Source organism: Acipenser ruthenus, chromosome 3 (assembly GCF_902713425.1).
Source record: "Acipenser ruthenus chromosome 3, fAciRut3.2 maternal haplotype, whole genome shotgun sequence".
Lineage (NCBI taxonomy): Eukaryota > Metazoa > Chordata > Actinopteri > Acipenseriformes > Acipenseridae > Acipenser > Acipenser ruthenus.
Genome location: NC_081191.1, coordinates 23,299,911 through 23,314,777, shown reverse-complemented (window position 1 = coordinate 23,314,777; position 14,867 = coordinate 23,299,911). Strand labels below are relative to the sequence as shown.

The 14,867-nt window shown below is 38.8% G+C and overlaps 2 protein-coding genes across 2 annotated transcripts; both read left to right on the top strand.

Moving 5' to 3' along the window:
- The first annotated feature begins 2,259 nt into the window (after positions 1 to 2,259).
- Positions 2,260 to 7,977, top strand: LOC117435822 (leucine-rich repeat-containing protein 14B-like). Its single transcript, XM_034059276.3, has 2 exons — positions 2,260 to 5,631; positions 6,516 to 7,977. Exons 1-2 carry the CDS (start codon positions 4,727 to 4,729, stop codon positions 7,153 to 7,155), a joined length of 1,545 nt encoding a protein of 514 aa, XP_033915167.1. The 5' UTR covers positions 2,260 to 4,726; the 3' UTR covers positions 7,156 to 7,977.
- Positions 7,978 to 11,472: 3,495 nt separating this feature from the next.
- Positions 11,473 to 13,737, top strand: LOC117395033 (telethonin-like). Its single transcript, XM_033993874.3, has 2 exons — positions 11,473 to 11,681; positions 12,367 to 13,737. The coding sequence occupies exons 1-2, from the start codon at positions 11,545 to 11,547 to the stop codon at positions 12,779 to 12,781; spliced, it is 552 nt and encodes a 183-aa protein (XP_033849765.1). The 5' UTR covers positions 11,473 to 11,544; the 3' UTR covers positions 12,782 to 13,737.
- Positions 13,738 to 14,867: the final 1,130 nt, after the last annotated feature.

The window sequence follows — 14,867 nt, the reverse complement described above, 5'->3', positions numbered from 1 at the left end:
TCAACTAGAATATCAGGAACTGGCCGTTCATCTGGTACTCCAGTAGGTTGTCACAGCCTATCCCATACAATTGAACAGAGGCTTCATACAGTAGGTTTCCACGAGGCTCGTACTCACATCACATAAATCTAATTCAATATTAGTTGTACATAGCAGAATACTGTAAGTACCTTCTTATTGTGTGCCATCCATTTGAGCTCATTTCACTATGTGCATTTAAGGTTTAAAACTGTGCAGCGTACAGTATACCCTACTACGAAGGTCGTAAATGATAACTCCAGTGTTAATCAATAAAGTAGAATTGATTTGGGCATTTTCAAGAGGTCGTTATGCCTGTCTCGTTATTAAATAACCATGCTAACGTGATTTCCGAAATTAAGTTGATTTACGAAATAATGTTAATGTAGCAGGTGCTGCTGCTTTAATATGATGTTACTGCTTTAATATGCTTAACAAGCGCTTCTGACTAATATAATTAACAGGTGCTATTGATTTAATATGATTAATAGGTGCTGAATAATTAGGCAACACACCCCATAAAAAGCATCGTAGCGCTTCCTTATCCAAGCACACATTTTCACGGTAGTTGTCTTCGTGTCTGTCTGTCTGTCTGTCTGTCTGTCTGTCTGTCTGTCTGTCTGTCTGTCTGTCTGTCTGTCTGTCTGTCTGTCTGTCTGTCTGTGTCTGGTGTTGTTGGAGAACGAAGGTAAGCCAGTTATCCATCTTCCCAGTGTGATGTTTTACTTTCTGTTATTTGTAGAATAACTTTTAACTTTGTTTTAGTTCAGGTATTTGTAGAGCGGGCCGTAAAAGATGTTTTTCGACTCGCCTGAGGTAATTTTTACTGTTTAAGGGTATGTGTAGGGTGATTTTATATACTGTAGATTGCAGCTCACCCGAGATATTGTAATTTTATAAAGATTTTTAATGTCATTGTAATGCACAGTTGTGAATGGCATTTGTTTGTGGAGATGCTAACTTTTTTTTGTTTTCTTTTCATAGGACCAAGAGCGCCCTCCACTGTTTTTCTTAAATAGTTTTTTTATTCTTCTTTTTGCTTTTTCATAACTTTACACATGTATGTAAGTTTTATTGATAGCTTTTAGTGATCATTTGAGTAGTTTTTATTTATTATTTGTTTATCCTTTTATTATAGTTACCCTTGTGATTGTGGAGGCGGTTCTCTTCCAGTTGTTTGAAATAGTCGCAGGGTGTTTGTTTAGGATTTGGGTATCTTTTTGAGCACTTTTTTTTTAATGCACTTTTGATAATGTGTAGTTTTATTTCATTTTCTGTTCTCTTGTTTATTTTATGACACGTATTGCAGAGTGCTGAAAGTTGGTATACTTGTTGAGGGTTAGTCCAAGATTAACTGGTGTTCGTAAGAAGCTGACAGGTTGTGTGGTAGCAGCCATGCTGCATGACGTCAAAATCGCATGGTACGGACGACACCATTGTGCAGGGATTTAAGGGGGTGGCGAAGTCTGGTAAATTCACAAGGTGGTGCTACATTAATATCTTAACGAGCAGTGCTTCTTGCGACTATTTCTTTTGTTTGCGTGGGAATTTAAAAATAAATCCATGTTTAATAGTCATAATTTATCAGGAGTTAATTTGCACTTGGAAAAAGAGGGTTTTAATTAACGAAAGACGAACACCTTGAAATAGAAATTTAACAGACTGCAGCTGTGATGCAGATGATAGAGACTACCTAGATAATATAATATTTGTAGTTATGGAAATATTTTAGACTTTTATATACTTACGGTTTTGAATGAGATTTCTTCACGTTTTAACAATTTGTAACCTTAAGCCTGGAACACACTGCCTGATGACATCGCAAGAAGGGATGTATAAAGCACAGTGGCAATGGGACGAATCAATGGGCGAAAAGATAAGGATATGGCAGTAATAAATATCTACAAGTCTGCATTGTACTTTTGAACTATTAGATGAAATATTTACAGAATACTTAAACTGCTGCTATAATCATGATTCATTTATTAATAGCGTTATCATTAAATTATACCAAATTGCATCTTGTTTATAATGAAGGTAACCTATACTGTGTTGCCCAAATGCTTATAAATCAGCAAAAACATGTTTTCCCTTTGTTGTAAATAAAAACGTGATTTGGTATAGTTTAATAATAAAGCTATTAATAAACCAATCTTGCAGCATGGAACTAATAGCAGTTAAGTATTCTGTAAACATTTAATCTAATAGTAAAGTGCAATATGGGGCTTGTTTTCAAAAGAGATCGTCTCGGACATGAATGGAATACCTAATGTGATCAAGATCATTGAGATGGATTTTGCCTAACGTATTAGTAATATTGTCAGACTCCCCCCACACTGTATGTAGAGTGTACACTCTCACCTTCACACATATGTATGCACATATTATTACATCTTCATATACTGTTTGGTGGCTACTTCTATTCATTTATCACGAAGGTGAGCAAACAGTACCAGAGAAAATGCACGATTAGAGGAATTCACAGGACAATTAACTATAAACAAATGGTGTATTTGGTTGAGGAGTTCTATCATCATAATTTTAATAAATGTATATTGAAGTTAGACACATGGTATACATGTATAACAACTACAAACACAAATGACACTTCAAATGTATACTTCTAGCTTACAATCGTACATACTAGAATACATAAAGTAGATGTCAACATAAGAAAATAAATTCCAACCAATATAGATAGATGATTTACCCCCTTCCAAAAAATACAGTATACGTATATATTTTTTTTTAAATCTTTGCCGTCCGATTTGTACCCACACACCAAATAATCGTAAATCAACATTTTATATGCGAAGTGTTCTAAATAAATGTACATTCTGTATGAAAAAATGCACAATTTTAAATGAAGTTTACAAATTATACACAAAACAGATATTTCCATTATTTTATATTTCCATTTGGCTGCTGCTCGCAGGTGGGAGAGCCGTCTCCCTGTACGGTAGTAGTTTCCATAACAGCAAATTATGCTTCCGTTCATTTTTCTTGATCTCGTTAACATGCATTTTGATTAATGAGTTTCCCTTATTTAGTCGTTGAGACAGGAAGTGATGTACGTGACCTGTGACAATTAAGTTTTTTTTAACGAGAAATGCGTTCATTAAAAGCTGAATGCATTTCAGATGGGTTAGATTGGGAGTGCGCCACGTCCCGAGCATCTAATCGACTCAATTTCAAAGCATTAACGGATTGATGTTAACACATTTAGTTTGAAAATCACTTGCTACTTAAGCTCTTGTTACTATACCCCAAGTCTGATACAATAACACTGTTTTTTGAAAATCCTGCCCAATATGTTTTACTGTTTCTAGTTCATCGTCGAAATCATTGCTGACAAATGTTCAGTCTGCAGATGCAAAGATGTTTAAAGGATACTTTGTGACAAAAAAATAAAATAAATACAAGATGTATTATATTGGGGTGTCCGCTGGGGCTGTAAGGATAGAGCAGAGGAAGCAGAAACGAGCAGTTAGTAAGACAGTATGACGGATGACGCTCGGCCAAGGACAGAGTGGCGAGTCTGTGCTTGAAACTAGGATAAAAATAGATCCCGACCGATGAGCTCTCCTTTGTGCGAGGACAGAGCTTGGTTGGAGGTCACGTTCCTGAGGATCTGAAAACATATAAAATGGCTCTGCTCGGCAGTGGCGCCTCTTGGGGCGATAGGAATAGTCCAACAGCTTAGGACTGAAAGGAGAGATAGTAAAGGGTTCCCTGACTGGTCTGGTGCTGCTCACATATGAGGTGAGGCATAGGCCTCTGAAGCTGGGCGCGGGAAGGCATCCCGCAGGGAACCTGCAACAGAGAGAGATGGGTTAGTCTGGGACTTGGCCATGTCCCAAGTGAAGGAAGGACAGTGCCTCATGTGGCGAGGTAGAATAGGTGCATGACCTGCGCAAGGATAGTGTGGCCGGGGGTCCCCTCTGACTCTCTCTGTGAGAACCCCCTCTAGTGCGAGGATGAGGTAGCTTGGCTGACCTGAGGTCGGGGGAGTGGATCCACACTTACCCCCCCGAGAGGAGACCAAGGCAAAGCACGAGAAAGAGAGAGGAAAAGGAGAAAGCAAAACACTAGACGGAGGAGTGTGAGATTGGGGGTTTAAATAGGAGGTTAATGTTGATAGGCATTAGTTAATTAAACTGCCCAGCTACCACCTCCTGAATTTCACACCAAGGCTTACATTTGTAATAAACTGTTACAATTGTCAACGCCTTTAGTAACTTGTTTGTGGATATTTTTAAAAATGCATCCGGGGAAGTGTGTGTTATTGGCCTGCTGTTTTTTGCCATGTTTTTAATTCAATTTTCACAAATTATTATTATTTATTATTATTATTATTATTATTATTATTATTATTTAGTCATTTAGCAGACGCTTTTATCCAAAGCGACTTCCAGAGATTAGGGGGTGAACTATGCATCAACAACTGCTGCTGCAGAGTCACTTACAATAGGACCTCAGTTTTACATCTAATTTAACAACAAGCATGACTGAAAGTTAACCGACTGACATTTGCAGTGCTGGTATTTATCCCAAAATAGATGTCCTGCATGTGACACCTCACTGTCCAGATCAAAATTCCAATACAAGACAGCTGCTTCTAAAAATACACATAGCAGTCTGGACAATCTAAGCAAATAACAGAGCTGCACTCTCTACATGTGTAAAAAAAGATTATCATTTAAGAAAAATGAAGAGCCTAAAGTTTATCGCTGCCGAGAGTTTCGTGTTAGATACCATAAACGCCAAGAAGAATTTGATCTATATTTCTCAAAATCTTTATCCACTTCTTTTTAAAGCAAGTTATTTGCAGGAACAGTCTGAATTGATTCATGACATAATTCAAAACTGGCCTTTAGCTGAGTTAAACCTTAACAAACTCTTGGGGGCAACAGTGGATTGTGAAGATGATTTAACAAAAAGGACTTGCTATTGCTGCATGCAAGCCTTTTTAAATGGGCTGAAAGCTCATGTTCTCAGCTGCTCCACAACATACACAAAGAAGCTCAAACTGGTGGACCTCACGGGAATAAAGGATGTTGAATTCCAGCTCTGCAAGTGCAACAAATCTTTAGGGAAGTGGGCTAGAACCGAGCTGGTAGCCAGAATCTGTTACGATGTACTAGTAGCGATGCAGTCTGAGACCATTAACCCAGCAGTGTTTGATATTTCAATTAATGTTCTGATGGATGTGTTTGTTACCAATCGGAGTTATGAGACGGTTGTCCCAGCCTTGCTAATGAGATGCCACTGTCCTCTGAAGATAAGATGCGTAAAGTTCAGGGTCGACAACCTAGCTTTGAAAAGCCTCTTTTACATCATTAAGCTTGTCGAGCCTGGTTCTCTGAAGAAGCTGGAGATGGTTCACAATGTTCGACTGGAAATGATGCATTTGGAGGTGCTCCTAACGCATGTTTCATTCCCTGAGCTGAGATCACTGATCCTTCCGGCCAAGGCATTTGATGTACGCAGACTTGCACCTGAAGATGAGGCAGTCTTATCGCACATTGGAGAACTGCTGAGTAAGCTGACACGGCTGAATGAACTGAGCCTAGCTTTCTCAACTCTCACTGGGAGGATTCGAAAGCTGCTAAGGTAGGCTTTCATTAATCCAAGTCTTTAATAAATTGAAGTATAAAATGACAAATAAAGTTGGCTTTGTGCACTGGATGTTATCATAGAACATACCTTGTTGATGGACCAGTTTGTTTGCATTCACAGTTTAAATTGTACTGTATTCCATCACTTTTGAAAGCTGTTTGGCACAGCAATAGGAAAATATAAACTACCTTGTCAAGGAAAAAAAGGGGATTTAACTCACAAAGTTATTATAGACTGTTTTCTTTAAAGTCTGTTTTGATTCTTTTAATAAAGTCTAATTTCCACTAAACTGTTCTAGACAGTTCTTGGTTTATTTAACCATAGTCTAGAAATATTTCATGAACACCCCTTTTACCATAGTAAAAGCATATCAAAGTGTAAAAAAATAAATAAATAAATAAAGCATAGCAAAAGCATGGAAACTAGAGGTATGGTAAAGCCAGATTTAAAAAAAAAACTAAAATTTAAACTGTAGTAAACTATGGTAAATCCATAGTATAACCATGGGAAAAGCATAGGAAAACTGCAAAATAAACCTGCAAAATTATGTGGTAAACTTCTATAAGGGCCCAAACACCAAAAATGTGTTTAATAAATGAAAACCAATATATGTCTTTATAACTCGCAGGTGATATTATCGAAAACTCGCAGGTGATATTATCAAAAAATGTGTTGTGGACATTTAAATATGGGATTTCTCTTGTCCCATAACAGGTCAATAAACATGTTGTAATGCAAATGTTGTTCTGTACAGCGTACCTTAAAGTATATGAACAAGTTAATCAACACTACAACTATCAACACCTATTTATATAATGCATTCCATGCCATGCTAACATGAAACCACAATAGTTGATGCATTTGTTTATCTTTTCTAGTCCCTTAACTACTCCACTGCAAGTACTTGAGATTGCAAACTGTTCATTGAACCATGCAGATATGGCGTACCTGGCGAACAGTCTTCATGCAGAGTACCTCCAAAGACTGGACCTCAGCGGCCACGATGTTGCAGACCTATTCCCATCAATGTTTTTCAAACTTCTCAGCCGCGCTTCTCGCACGTTGAAGAGCCTGACTCTGGAGGAATGCAATATTGGAGACAACCATGTCAACATGATGATCCTGGGTTTGGTACCATGCAGGAAGCTGAGCGAATTCAAGTTTCTAGGCAACCCTCTTGGCTCTCAAGCACTTAAAGGCCTTTTCAGTGTGTTTGTTGACTTTCCTCACCTAAAGTATATTGAGTTCCCAGTTTCCAGAGACTGCTACCCTGATAATATTACCTACCCACTGGATGATGCATGCCTTGTCAATTATGACAACAGTAAATTTCAGAGACTAAGGGAGGAGCTTTTATCCATTTTGCACCAAGCAAACCGTGATGATATTGTGGCCCGCACACCTCTGTTTGGGAGCTATGACTCAGAAATTCAGGAAACAAGAAATGAACTGGGTGTTTTTATGCTTCAGTCATTTAGAGATGCACTCTCCAGCTTTGTGGACAGTGGTGCAAAATAGACCACTGTATGAAGTATTGGTTTGATAGAGACAGATAAAACTTACACTTACATTTCTGAAAAGATAAGGAGGCTTATGATATCAGACTCACCAGCAGCACAGAGGAATCTTTTAAAGTAAAAAAAGAGCAACTTACATTCTTATCGACATAAAGCTGCATGAAAAAGTTAATGCACAATGCCATTGACTTTCATTATATTTCTTTTACTGTGACTACTGTCAATAAAAATGTACATGCTAGATGGCTCTGTTGTACTGTAAGTCTCTCTGAAGCTCAAGGCAGTTGTTTGACTAATTGCTGACATTTTCTGGGAACACACATGGACTATAATAATACATATAATATATACTAGAGGTAAACATGCATCTAAAAGAAAATGATATGTAAGTTTATAATGTAGGTGTGTAAGTTAATGTATGAATGTATTTGTAAACAGGTTTAAGGTGTATGCCACTTCATTGTGAAGTTCACTTAAAAATGAAGTAGTTTCCAGAAAGAGTTATACAGAGTATATTACAGTATAGGTATATTATTATAATGTATAATCATTTTTAACAAGTCATATCCTATCAAACATTATTATTACTATGTATTCATTGCTATTACTAGTTTTAATATTAAATAATACAAATAATTATTTGCTTGTACTGAAACATATTTTGTAATTATTACTCCCTTTATTGGCATAATAAAAATAAGCATTTTGTAAATACCTTGCTCAGTATGTATGTATTTGGAAATTATTTTAAATTGTTAGTGCTCTTCATCTAGCACATTTGTTATATAAAGTATGTTTTGGGCACTGTATTTCAAATCTGAAACAAAAACACACTGGAAATGTGCAAAAAAGTTATCAAAAGTGCCCAGCCCCCCCCCCCCCCCCCCCCGCTTTTACAGTTAGACACAACTGTTTATACTTGTAAAGTTTGTACTTCCACTTCAAGGATTTATTAAAACAGATCTGTACTCAAAACCTACTGATATGCATCAGTACCTACATATAAAAAAAATATATTTTGCAGGAAAATGTTCCATTTTAAAAAATAAATAAATCATTTAATATAAGTGAGATAGACGTCACAATAAGTGCTTTCCCTAGTATATTTCCATGTTGACGAAACAAGTGAATTGTCATTAAACTCGGATGTGTGTAATATACATATGCGTGGATAAAACTCCCTTTGTATATATGTGTTTATTATTATTAGTTATTGTTATGATTTATGTATATATGACAGCCAGCGAATTATTTGTGTTTTATTATTGTGTGGCAGGACGAGCAACGTGCCGTCCGCCATGTTATTGTTTATATTTTAAATACCTTGTGGGAATGCGTGACTGATCAGCTACTAAGTATATCATTAACTGTCAGTCATGCATCCATACTAAACCCGTGCAAAAGAGCCGCAGTTTGGCTGCTCGAGGAAGAGAGTGGAGAACGGGTGTGGATTTAGGAGGTCAAAATATAAAGAGAAATAACAATTGCTACGTATTCTGGTTTTGCAACCAGCATACTACTTGTTACAGTTATTATTTGTTTTGTTTGTTTGGCCAACATGTCTTTTGCTTTAAAAGTGTTTTGTTTTGGTTTAATTTCCCCGGTCTGATGTCACCCCTGTAGCCATTCTATTCACATATGATGTCAGAACCGGGACCACAGCGTCAGACCAGAACAGGTCCTCTGGTTTAGTATGACTATGTCCCAGGGAATTCGGGACAAAGACCTGGACGCGTTTGTAGAGGTTTGGGAGAGCCAGAGGGGATGGTGCCTCCTGTGCAAGCGCTATGAACACGGAGTGGCTGACTACCCTCTCACAGATACAGAGGAGGGGCAGTCTCCACGCCAGCTGCCGGAGCCAGAGCGTTCAGCACCAGGTTGAGAAGTGGAGCTCCCGCTGCCACCTTATTGGCCAGGGGCTCCCCTCCTGCCGTCACCTTACGAGGGTCTGCTGCTGCCGTCGACTTCGGAGGGATCGCTCCTGCCCTGTCACGCACCTCCTTGGGCTGCCTGTCACGCACCGCCTTGGGCTGCCTGTCCCGCACCGCCTTGGGCTGCCTGTCCCGCACCGCCTGGGGCTGCCTGTCCCGCACCACCTAGGGCCTGCCTGTCCCGCACCGCCTGGGGCTGCCTGTCCCGCACCGCCTGGGGCTGCCTGTCCCGCACCGCCTGGGGCTGCCTGTCCCGCACCACCTAGGGCCTGCCTGTCCCGCACCGCCTGGGGCTGCCTGTCCCGCACCGCCTGGGGCTGCCTGTCCCGCACCGCCTGGGGTTGTCTGTCCCGCACCGCCTGGGCTTGCCTGTCCCGCACCGCCTGGGCCTGCCTGTCCCGCACCACCTGGGGCTGCCTGTCCCGCACCGCCTGGGGCTGCCTGTCCCGCACCGCCTGGGGTTGCCGAGCCTGCAACGCCTGGCGAAGCCTGTTCGCCATCGCCTGGAGGGATAGGGGGTTGACGCAATCCCCAGTCCTGTGAAATGCTCCTTAGAGTCAGTGAAGTTTCAAAGTTACCAAAAACATCAGACAAGGTCAAAACTCTTTTGTTACCACCAAACATTGCCCATCAGTAGAGGCCACACTACTATTAAGCATTATTACACAATGACACACCCCATACTAGGGTCCTCATGGTGAGTCAGTGCTACAGCACAACAAGGAAGAGTTATTTTCATCCTATAGATACACAGTAATGAAATAAACAGACCCAGCCTTGGCAAAGTTACAGGTTACAGCCGACACGGTGTGCACAGATTGTTCTAGAGAAAGCATCCACAAACGACAATAGCACTGAAATTATTAGCTTGAGATACCAGTTATTTTTTGGACTATGGTGACTGTGATACCAAAATACATAAGCTGCACTGTAAACCAAATGTTTAAGAATTTCACATACATCTTAAACATAAAGCATCAAAATGTTCATATATATTATATGCAATTATTTTGGTAACACGTTTGTGCTCCACAATTAAAATAAACAATACATATTTAAACAGTGTATTTAAAATCTGTTTCTTACGACTGTGAAAATCACAGACCTACAGGCATTATATTTTGAGTGCACGATTTCTATTGTTCCCTCATGATGCACCACAGCATGTTAACTCAATCAAAATACATCAAGAGCTATTTTCCTGTTCTATGCCAAATCAAAAGGCATGGCAGTTGTGTGTTAAAAAAAATCAAACCTTGTTAATACAAGGTATTGGTATGTTGGTTTATACAGTTTCATGTTCAGACAGTCTAGTCTAGTTTAATGTAATCTACCCCTTAGATTATTAGTTCAGCAAAATTAAAAAGATCATCACAAAAGATTCAATTAAATGAGTTTTCTGGTTTTAGCAGCAGTCTAACAGAAGATTGAAGACATTCCTGTATGTCTGAGGTATGTGTTTTTACACTGTCAAATAAAACTATTTTTTTACCACTAATCTTACTATAGTAATCATTTAGAACAATTAAGATACAAAGGGCTAGAGCTAATGAAATAATTGTTATTTTGTATGTAGTGATGAAAAAATTGTTATATTTGTATCTAGAGAGAATTTCCATGTCATATTACAGGTTTGCATTTCTCTCCACTTCTTAAATTCAAATTAACTGACCCTAGCAGTAGTCTGTGACTTGTTGAACCTTGTTTACAGTCATGGGTCTTCTTTAAACAGCCTTCAATGACTTTTTGAATGTGTGAAATCACAAGGTCAGTCTATTCTTGTTGGACACAATTCAAATGTCTTTGGCAGGTTACTACATTTCTGCTGCCATGCTAGAAAATGCATGCTATGAAACTGAACCAGATAGGTGGCAGCTATAAACTCAGATTCCAGTCTGAGTTTATATTGCCGGGATATTTCAGTTTTTATCATCTGACCTTACACTTGCTCTCTTGGTTAGTAAGATACCTTAGAAATCAGAGTGTGGTTGAAAGCTCATCGGTTATGTTTTTTTTTAGCCATGACCATTGCTAAACCTTGTCATCCACACTCACGAAATAGTCATAATTTAGAAAGACAACTATAAAACATAAATAAATAAATATATATTTTAAAATGTTCATGTGTTTTGTTTGAATACATTTTAACGTGTTTATATGAAATCAGACTTTGTGTTGAAGAGCAGGGAAGCAAAAGGCAGCATGGGTAATATTTTGCCAAGAAGTGTTGTGTGTAACAGATATCATTACATAAATGCTGGATTGGTAATTGATTCATCCCATTGCTTACACAAAATACCTTGGAAACTTACGGAGTAAACAAATTTCCAATGATGCACTGCCACTAAAATAGACATCCAGCGTTATTTAAAGAGCTGAAGACCACATCAAGGACACTTTCATTCAATTGAAGCCGTCCATCTGTGACACAGCATATTTAATTAAACAAAGAGCTGGCAATGCATTCCTCAGCTTCAACAGGCCCCTCGCATTTATTCAATGCCCACTGTGAGGTGAAGGAGGATAATCTAAAAGATAAGGAGTTGTATCACTCAAGATGGCATGATCTGGATATGGAAAGAAGACCATGGGAAAGGTATGTAAAACTTCATATATTAAAGCAGTAGGGCTGGGATTCTGTAATGTTACTACACTGTCAGTACAGTATTAGTATCTACTTTATTATCAACAGAAATTCTAGAAGAAACATGACTGAGAAGGGTATATACAATTGTGAGATAGAGGGGTATTTTAATGATCTTAACAGGGATCTCTAATAAGTGAAAAACTGCTCAACTGTTTTGGAACTGTAAGTAGCCCAGACCCAAAGAGAAATATCATCATCTATGGTTGCTAAGGAATAAAATAAAGGGAAAAAAATGTTGCTGGCGCTATACGAGGTACCCTAGCGGTAGAATGTAGTGCCACAGCGCCAAATTTGCATCCCTGCTGTAGCATTTAGTAGGCTACAGAAATTGAATAAAGATATCAATAAAGGTTTGAAGAGACCTTGAATTAAAGGGGAAGGCTCATTTGGCCTTTTTAAGGGAAATAGAAGGCCTAAATATGTGCTTGCCTGCACTTAATATATTATTATTTGCATGTTCAAACAGCTTATTCATGGCAGTGAACTAGGACTCATTAGGGGCTGTACATATTTCACAAAAAGAAAATGAAAGGGGTGTACCAACACTAATTGCTTCGTAATGATGTTCAATGTGTTTTAGTTTCTTTTTACTAATTTATATTACTGACTAATATCTAGCTATCTTCACTCCTAGGACAACACTCTCTGAGAATAACAGTCAGAAAAAAGAGAGGTATGAGAAGAAACATCTGGACTTATTAGTGCAAAGATCTCCAGATCAGAAGATGGAGACCGGAAGGCTAGGGGAGAGGATGACTGAATATCAGCTCCCCTACCTAAATGTTCTTCCAGTGCCCATCTTTGTGACAAATAAAGTGCTGTCTGTGGCTAAAGATTCAGAGCAAGCTCCAACATCCGTAGAACTGAAAGCCATCATGGAGTTTGAAAAAGCACTGTCCAGTGGTGTGAGCGTAGGCCGGAGAGAAATTTCCGAGATAACGAAAGAGATGCCGAATGTTTTTCAGCCAATCAGGATGGATTTCAGAGCCTCCAATCTGGTGCTTCCTAGAAATGTACTGCCACAGTTTGAGGCTGTGATAAGAAGTTAGTAGCTCCTAGTTCATGGAAACTACAGTAAATGCAAGGCCTGGACAAAAAAGCATTGGCTAAATAAGCACTTCAAACTGGTATAAATTAATATGTACTACACATTTGTCTTATGGTTTCAAACTACCTGAACTTACTTCAGTATTTACTAACATCGAGTTTTTACGGTGTACAGCTTTCAGAACTCATAGATTAACCTTGCCAAACAAAGGCACAAACAAAATTTTACTGTCAACTGAAACTGGTTGTTTATATTTAGTTATTACATTTTAGTTCATGAGGTTGCGTTTTTTAATTGCACGTTATTCATAATTATATTAACTTATCTATAATGGAACTGGAACGTTATACTGTTAACACCATGGGACAGCTGTTTTATTTTATTTATTTTTTGGCTTTTTTTAAACAAATTGCTGGTGTCTATTTTTCACATTGCCTTGAATTAAACCTGAGACCATTTTAAATCACTGAGCAGTGCTATAGGCTTACTGTTGAACTATGAGAAAAATATTAAGTTCAGTTTAAAATAGTATTAATACTTGGCATACTGTAAGTAGCTCTTAGAAGGATTATCAAATATGTTGAAATAGGAGTCAATAGATAAATGTATGTGAAGGGTAAAAAGCACAGTTTTACAGTGACTAAGACAGATGTGAGGTGGTTAAATATAAGTTGGTGACGCACAGGAAGTGTGCACATTATCAGACTTAATCAGTATAAATTGAACAATGTTAAATTGTAAATTGATAGCTTAACTTTTACAGATTTTTTTCAAGAATGCAAGTATCCTCAAAGTTGAGCTAACATGTTTCAAACAGTGCTTCTTGCTGCCCTCAACTGATGTTCTGTATTTGCGTATTTCACAGGCAGGCAAGTTCTATATAAAAACTAACTGTTTCTCATTGAATAATATAACTTTGTATTGGCATACAATTAAAGACTGCTTTCTAAACATTAATTTTCTTATTTGTGTTTTTTTTTTTGTTGTTGTTAATATATTAATGCGAATGTGCTTAAACTGTACCTTACCCTCAGTTTCTTATTGTTTAACCAACATGAGAAGTCATTAGGATCTACATCTCATTTCCATGGGGATCCAGGTCTTTAAAGGACAAATCCGTCACTTGCCAACAAATGCCAATACAAGTATTATAATTTCAGTATAGCACATTCTTAAATAACACCAACAGAACATGTGTGTGATGTATGGCAATTATACATTTCTAACTGGTTCATGCTGGCAATGGCAAAAGTCTGAAATCTCAAGGATGCAGACAATTTGTTCCAGGTATCAAAGGGCTTGAAAAGCAAGGCCTCTCAGGCCAGGCTCAGTGTTCAGGAGGAGACTGTTGCAGACAGGGCAGAGGGGAAGATGGATGTGGCGGCTCTTGAACCATGCCAACGAAATAGCACCTGCATGTTTTTTTTTTCTTGTTTTTTTTTGTTAAAGATACATCTTATGGCTCCAGAGTGGCGCATCCAGTAAAGGCGCTCCTCGCAGGATGTGCCCTATAGCCTGGAGATCGCTGGTTCGAATCCAGGCTATGTCACAGCTGACCGTGACCGAGAGTTCCTAGGGGGCAGCGCACAATTGGCTGAGCGCTGCCCGGGTAGGGAGGGCTTAGGTCGGCAGGGGAATCCGCGGCTCACCGCGCATCAGCGACCCCTGTGGCCGATAGGGCGCCTGTGGCTCTGCAGCGGAGCCGCCAGATCTGTGTTGTCCTCCGGCACTATAGGTCTGGTAGCATTGCTGTGGATCTGCAGTGCGAAAAATGACGGCTTGGAAGGAGCACGTTTCGGAGGACGCGTGTTCCAGCCTCCGTTTCCTGAGTCGGCGGGGGGGTTGCGAGCGGTGAGCCGGGGATACAGATAATAATTGGGCATGCTAAATTGGGGGTGAAAACCGGGGTAAAAATAATTGGCGACGACTAAATTTATAAAAAAAAAAAAAAAAAAAAAAAAAAGATACATCTTATACATGAATACAGATAGCCCAGACTGGTAGTTAAGAGGTTTGAATACCAACTGTTTCAATAATTATTTCTAAAAACGATGTAAAATTTTTAACACCATAAAATATTAAATTCT

Coding starts and splice junctions, on each gene's coding strand:
- LOC117395033 (XM_033993874.3), top strand. CDS start 11,545: ATGCATTCCTCAGCTTCAACAGGCCCCTCGCATTTATTCAATGCCCAC. Junction 11,682..12,366: donor GAAAGAAGACCATGGGAAAG/GTATGTAAAACT, acceptor CTTCACTCCTAG/GACAACACTCTCTGAGAATA.
- LOC117435822 (XM_034059276.3), top strand. CDS start 4,727: ATGAAGAGCCTAAAGTTTATCGCTGCCGAGAGTTTCGTGTTAGATACC. Junction 5,632..6,515: donor AGGATTCGAAAGCTGCTAAG/GTAGGCTTTCAT, acceptor TATCTTTTCTAG/TCCCTTAACTACTCCACTGC.